Raw genomic sequence first — 7272 nt, forward strand, 5'->3', positions numbered from 1 at the left:
TGAGGTGGTGGCAATATTTGAGGTGAGTCCTTAAAGAAATTGACAAAATATATATCATAAAGTTGTGGGTGAGTTTCCCGTTTTCATTTGGTTAAATGGGCAGTGAATTCACTGTACCATAAACACAGACTTTCTCTCTAGATATTATTTTGAGGACACACTTAGATGGGTAAATTTCTGAACCTGGCGTTAGGGCCCATTATACTATAATCTCATATCATGTGGCAACCTGGTCTCAGAGCATTTTGTATTATTCTGTATGTATATCTGAGACACTCCCTTTAGTCAAATGTTACATTTAGCCTTTTTTTATGTAACCATACCAAATATATATATATATCATACTATTTTGAGTGTCTTAGTAAACTAAATCTGTTACATCTAGTCTATGATACCAGGCTGTGTGTGGCCAAATGAGTAATGCTCACACACCTCGGTCTTCAAACATGTACATTGAAGTGCAGTAGCAAGTATGGAACTTTTGTACTTTAACTGTATGTTACATGAGGATTCATAGGGACCTCAGTAACTTTGTTCATTTGCTTGTCTTTTATCATCTGCTCAGGTTGTGGACAACTTACCTCTATGTATGTCAATGTGCTTTACATATTTCTCTTCTCCCTCCACAAAACATGTTGAAGGAGTGGGGATTTGTTTGGAAGTGTGTGTACTTAAACTGTCTGGACTTTGCTGTTTGCATACCTTCAGTTTCACAGTCGATGGGTCACTCAGTGAGCAGGAGTTACAAGTAGCGGCTGCGTTTTTTCTTCTCCTTTTAGCTTTTCCATTTGGTGGTTAAATGCTAGAGCAACCGCAAACGTGTGGAATTGAGGTTTACTCAGTCATCATGGAGGAGGACGGGGGAAGCCTTCTCTTCAAGTACCCAGTATCTGACTTCCTGTTGACAGTCAGTGGTCTGGTGTTCTTTCTCCTGGATGTGGGACTGGCCGCGTGGGCGGTGGTGTCTTTTTATCAGGAAGAGGACTATGTGTTCATGGGACTGCTGGTGTTTCTACTCCTAGGTTCCTCAGCCCTGGTCCAGGCTTTCAGCTGTCTGTGGTACCACTATGACAAGGACGGGACTGAGACCAGGACTGAGAGCCTTGTGAAGAACCTCTGCTCTCTCAAGATCCTACATCTTTTCCAGATGGGAGTCTACCTCAGGTGGAGTTCAACTGTGTTAACTTGGTGTTGAACTGGAAACAGCACAGGCTGTGTTTATAATATAAAAAGGTTGATTTCAGAGTCCTTGTGAGTCTGGCAAGCAAGGCTCCTTAAAGAATTCTCCTCCGTTTCCCTTTCTGCTCCACTGATTGTGTTGCAGTTGAAAGGAATAGTTCCGGCTGACAGGAAAAGTACAGCAAATACAATTGCATAATAGCATGTTTTAAATGATACATAAACATTCCAGAGTACATTGTCAGAGTTGTACATTCATGGAGTAGTACATCATTGGAGTAAATGAGTAGTCAGTTCTCTGAGTTTCCCACTCATCTCAAGGCAGAAACACCATTAACCACACTTCTTTGTATTATAGAATTAAGATGGTGAATATTGTGTATAAAATCAAGTCTCAAGTTACACATACTGCTTGGCTGTCATTCTAGATATGCTGGTGTGGTGAGGATCTCGATATGTGGCTTCTGCTGTGGAAAGCGTTACATGGACGGCGATGCTGTGTATCTGACCCATGACCTAAGCCTGCTGCGCCTCATCGAGGCTTTCTCTGAGAGCACCCCACAGCTTGTCCTCATGATCACTATCATTGTCCAGAGGGGAGAGGTTGAACCCATCACAAGTACATACATGTATAGACAGAGACTGCGTCCCAAATGACACCCTATTCCCTATATCATACACAACATTGACCAGAGCCCTATGTGCCCTCGTCAAAAGTAGAGCAAAAAATAGGGAGCCAAATGTGACAGTCCTAGAGGTATGACACATTGTGGCTGGTATTGCCCTGTAACTAGGCTTCAGAGTTTTCTCCTGACCCTACTCATAATCTAAGAGTACAGACTCCAAACATTATGATACATTTTTATAATTTCATCCATTGTCAGTTAGTTGATCAGTCTGTTATTTAACATCCTGTGTTGGTATTCTCTCTCCCTCAGTCTTGAAGGCACTTGGTTCAGCATCTGCCATCGCCGTCAGTGTGACCATGTACCACCGTTCCCTGCGCTCCTTCCTCCCTGACAAGGCCAAGCAGGGCTGGTTCTCCTCCGTGGTATACTTCCTGTGGAACTTGCTCCTTATTGGTCCACGTGTGGCAGCAGTCGCCCTCTTTGCCTCAGCCTTCCCCTGCTTTATCACTGCCCACTTCCTGTCTTCCTGGATGGTTCTCTTTTTCTCCGCCTGGCGACTCAAGACAGACTTCATGGACAGCGCCGGTGGAGAATGGCTCTGCCGGGCCACCATAGGACTCATCTGGTATTTCAGCTGGTTCAATGTGATAAAGGGGGACACCAGGTGCCAGAGCACCCTCTACCACACCTGGATAGGAGTGGATATTGGTATGCTTTGTGGTCTTTGGGTGTGGCAGATGAAGAAGAACCCTCCATATTTAGAACTGCCACTAGATCCCTATGTCATCCTTGGCATTATGATCTCATTCTACATTGTTGGGCTCGGTCTTAAGGTGATATACTACAAGTACAGTCACCCAAAGATCACACAGCTAAGAGAAGACGAGTGTTGCCTCGAGCCGGAGCCAAGGTCTGAGCCAGAGGATCTCACCTCAGATTGCCATGACGAAGTGGACTCTAGGCTTATGAGCCATAGAATAGGTCCTACAGAACCAGTCAAAACCTCATCAGGCCCTCCAGAACCGGTCATCAGAGTCAATAAGAGGATGAGGAACTTAGCTGATAACTTTTACTCCTGAATGGATCATCAGAGACCTCCTACACATGGAGAAGGCTGTATGGGCTTGTTTGACATTGCAGCCGACATTGCAGTCAGTCTCAATTAGTCATTCAGTCACAATTTACCCACAATGACTAAATGGTCTGTCACATGTGGAGATGGAATCCAAATGACAGATGCCTGTGTCAGCTCTTCCCACTGGTGAAAATACCAAGTTCCTTTAAGAAAAAATATTTAAACTTTATTTTGACAGGGAGTTATGCTGAGACCAATGTGTCTTTTACAGATGAATCTGGAGACGAAAGAAAGGCAACGCTGTTTAGGCGAGGTGCTGGCTAGCAGTGGTTTTTTGATGTTGGAACATCTGTTTAATGGAAAACTTCAGCTCCCCTAATCGTGATATTTCTACTGAACATGTAGGTTGCTCACCTGCACATACTCCAACTCCTTTTAGAAGTAAGAGTTATTTTGTACCTCCAGCCAATCGCAATCACTCTATTGAGAGATATTGTAGACTCGTTGAAAAATATGTTGGTAATCTCCTTCAGAACAAAACAGGAGTACATATCCTTCCATAATTTAAGAGAATGAAACACAAGCTTTGCTTGATTTACAATCCGATACGTCAGTCCTTACCCGCCCTGCTGATAAGGGTGGGTCGGTTATACTCATGGATAGTACAGTTTATGTAAAGGAGTGTCATAGACAACTGCTTGACAACACCTCTTACAAGAAACTCAGAAGTGACCCCACTTCCTAATTTCAGAACACTATCTTTACTGTCCAGGACACCAGCAGTATGATCTCTATTAGTGAATCTCTTGATCCTCTCCCTGATAATACATTGTTAGTTACTTTTGATGTTGAATCGTTATACAGAATATTCCACACGAGGGCGGTATTGAAGCCATGGAACATTGTCTTCTGCAACGTGACCCTAATGAACTACCTTCCAGTGCCTGCATTATAACATTGGCTGAAATAGTACTTGCACACAACTACTTAATGTTTGTAAATGATTTATTTATTCAGACGAAGGGTACTGCTATGGGATCCACTAAGGCTTCTAACTATGCTCATTTGTATGTGGGTTACATGGAGAAACAGTCCATTTTCAATCCTCTCAACAACAAAACATATTGTCTAACATTCTTATTTGGAAACGGTACATTGATATTTTTGTTCTATTGAGGGGTGAAGTGAAACAGCTCCAGGCATTCCATGCTTCTCTTAACTCTTGTTCTGAGCACCTGAGATTTACTATACAATCTGACACACGTCAAATCAGTTTCCTTGATCTTCTGATTTTGTTTGAGGATAATGTTCTATACACTGATCTTTTCAGGAAACCTACTGATCGTAACAGTTTATTGAAAAACAGTTTGCCCTATAGCCAATTCTGTCGAATCAAAAGAATTTGCAAAAAAACAATCAGACTTCGACAGAAATATGTCTGAGACGCAAAGCAAATTCAAGGAGGGGGTACAAAAATGGTCAGATTAATACTGTCATTGAAAAATTCAAAACTAATCGAGACATAAGCTCTTTCAAGGACAAGTCTCGCAAAAATAAGCATTCTTGCGTTCTAGCTACACACTATTTAAAGTGTTCTGAACAAATGACGGGAATCTTTCACAAACATTGGCACATTCTATGATCCGATGACAGTATCGGACCCTCACTTGGTGGTATTCTCGCTTGGCAGAAATCTCAGATAAATTGATAAACTGATTTACCACCCTTAAATATCCCTGCACAATGTCTATTTGCGCCTCTACTGGATGGAAACTACAAGTGTAACGGCTGCGCTCAATGCAATGGCACTTAAAAATGTAGATCAATCAAACACTCCCAAACAGGGAAACAGATCCCTATCAAAGGTGTTATCACGTGCTCCACTAAGGCAGTTATTTATCTTATAACTTGTCCATGTGGTAAAAAGTATGTGGGTAAAACAAAGCGCGAATTAAAAGTACAAATCTCGGAGCATCGTAGCACCATCAGGTGCAAAAACTCGATTTACCCAGTTGCGGCCCACTTTTTGGAAGTGAACCACTCGATTTCGCCCCAACGTTATATCGGCATCGAACATGTCACCCTCCCTAGGAGATGGGGTGACCTCGACAATTTATTATTACAACAAGAGGATGCCTGGATCTTTCATTTAAAGACCCTTGCGCCCTTTGGTCTCAATGTAGACTTTGATCTGAAACCATTGTGATTTTGCTACTCATTGTAAATGTGTAGCCAAATTGTATCTACGATTGTATGCTATCCATTCATGTTTTTTGGGAATCTGGGAATTAACCAATGATATCAGGCCACACCCGGCCATGATTACAGACACCTGTGTGTGTCCTTAGACACTAAACTAGTGCCCCGTAGTGTTTGTCATTATACCCTGATGAAGACAGCTTTTCTGTCGAAACGTTGGATATTAGGTTATTATAAACTGGTTGATTCAGCACTGAATGCTGATTGGCTGACAGCCATGGTATATCAGACCATATACCACGGGTATGACAAAACATTTACTTTTACTGCTCTAATTATGTTGGTAACCAGTTTATAATAGCAATAAGGCACCTCGGGGGTTTGTGATATATGGCCAATGCACCACGGCTAAGGGCTGTGTCCAGGCACTCCGTGTTGCGTCGTGATTAAGAACAGCCCTTAGCTGTGGTATATTGGCTATATACCGCACCTCCTCGGGGTCAAATCATGATGTCAGTGATCTTCAGGTCGGAAAGTTGGAGCTCTAGAAAGAGGCCCGAGTTGGATGACTGTTCAAAAAAAGAATCCCAGTCGGCGTTTTTTTTTTCTCCCAGAGTTCAAAGTTGTCTTTCTGAGTTCCGAGTTGTTTGAACGTGGCATCAGATTGTAACTATGGTACCCTCAGGGTTGCCAGCGCATCCCCCCCCCACCTCCAGGGGTTTTATTTTTTATTTAGCTTATAAACTTCTCCTGTGTTTGCCCATATTTATTGATAAATCCCCCATCATAGTGGTTTCATCCAAACTTGACAACCCTGATAAACTTTCGTATGGTTAGGCTAGGCAGTAGGCTTCTATTTGGAGTGATGATCTGAGAGGTGATAACATTTTATTTGCTTTGTGATTTGTCAAAAACCGTAAATGACTTGTCAAGTCATGTGCTCCAGTTCTCGTATGCACTATAACAAGTACATTGAAGTTTGGCCACTTTTCAGCATATTACAAATCTAAATTTTTCAGGCAAAGGGCGCAGCCATCGTTGAATTTGTTTATTTGCGTTTTATAGTGAATGCATTCTGGGATTAGGGAGTATTTACTTGTCAAACATGGCTGCCATCATAAAGAATTTAACTGCTGTTAATTTAGCTGACACGCATCTCTTTTCTAAACAATATTGCATTTCTCCCTTGTGCTCACCAGAGATGTGGCACATTGTAAATAAGTCTGACTGTTAAGTCACTAACTTATGTTTTGGTCAGCGCAACCTGTTATTTAGACTGGTTTATGGAATGAGTTTGGCTGTGGATGTGTTCGGGTGATGATTGGATGATGTTCGCATTTATCTTTTACAATAAAAGATGAAATTGAGGAATAAAGTTGTGAAGACTTATTTCCAATTAGTACAAAACATTATTTGGATGCTTTTCAGACAATGATAGTTTAGACGCGTTTGTTGCATCATACGTTCTGTTGCTACTGTTCCAATCATATTAGTGATGGTTCGCTGCAGGGACCGTGCACTCAACAATGATCACATATGTGATTGTATGCATCAAAGGGTTTAATACATGCAATAGGACAGTGATCACATTTGTAAAGATGATGATTGACCGCTGTCTTGAGTCTTTCAAAGTTATCAGCTCTTTAAAATCCTGCTTTAGCAGCTCCGAATTAGGCAGTTTGAAGTCGTTAGACCCAGGCCTCTGGCATAGCATGGAAGAAAGCCACTGAGTAATAGCCTTAACCTTGTGCCCCAGTATAGCACAAGGTTGTTAATCCAGAAATCAAAACATTTCTGATCTCTGAGCTGCCGACGATTTGAACCGGGCCGGTGGTAGATTCCATCAGAGGAAGGGGACAGAGCCTCTGAAGTCAATCGGGGCCAACTATTAGAGGAATTGAGCTTCCCAAAGCACGGTAAACATTCCAGACATGTGTATCATTGTCATGAAGTTCTTACTACTGCAGTCTCATGACCACAGCTGATCAGGGTTACATACTGAAATGTTAGCAGGGCCTCCAGCGTGAACATTTTTATGATTATATGGTAATAAACTCAGGGAATTTAATAAGTGTCATCTCTCACACAATCATTTTCATACAGCTGCTAGTGAGAGGTTCTGAAGCACTTTATGGTGTACAATTGCATTTTTTGTTCTTTGTATGCAAACATGACTATAAAATGTGCAAA

General features: G+C 41.9%; 1 protein-coding gene across 1 annotated transcript; it reads left to right on the forward strand.

The window, feature by feature from the left end:
- Positions 1–705: 705 nt before the first annotated feature.
- On the forward strand, positions 706–7201 carry LOC129830934 (XK-related protein 8-like). Its single transcript, XM_055893788.1, has 3 exons — positions 706–1164; positions 1608–1798; positions 2118–7201. Exons 1-3 carry the CDS (start codon positions 800–802, stop codon positions 2885–2887), a joined length of 1326 nt encoding a protein of 441 aa, XP_055749763.1. The 5' UTR covers positions 706–799; the 3' UTR covers positions 2888–7201.
- The last annotated feature ends 71 nt before the right edge of the window (positions 7202–7272 follow it).

Source organism: Salvelinus fontinalis, chromosome 32 (assembly GCF_029448725.1).
Source record: "Salvelinus fontinalis isolate EN_2023a chromosome 32, ASM2944872v1, whole genome shotgun sequence".
NCBI classification, from domain to species: Eukaryota; Metazoa; Chordata; class Actinopteri; order Salmoniformes; family Salmonidae; genus Salvelinus; species Salvelinus fontinalis.

Bases quoted from the DNA above. Each gene is read 5' to 3' on its own strand.
- LOC129830934 (XM_055893788.1), top strand. From the start codon at position 800: ATGCTAGAGCAACCGCAAACGTGTGGAATTGAGGTTTACTCAGTCATC. The intron at 1,165-1,607 runs GTGGAGTTCAAC...CTGTCATTCTAG, and splicing joins CAGATGGGAGTCTACCTCAG to ATATGCTGGTGTGGTGAGGA. The intron at 1,799-2,117 runs GTACATACATGT...TCTCTCCCTCAG, and splicing joins AGAGGTTGAACCCATCACAA to TCTTGAAGGCACTTGGTTCA.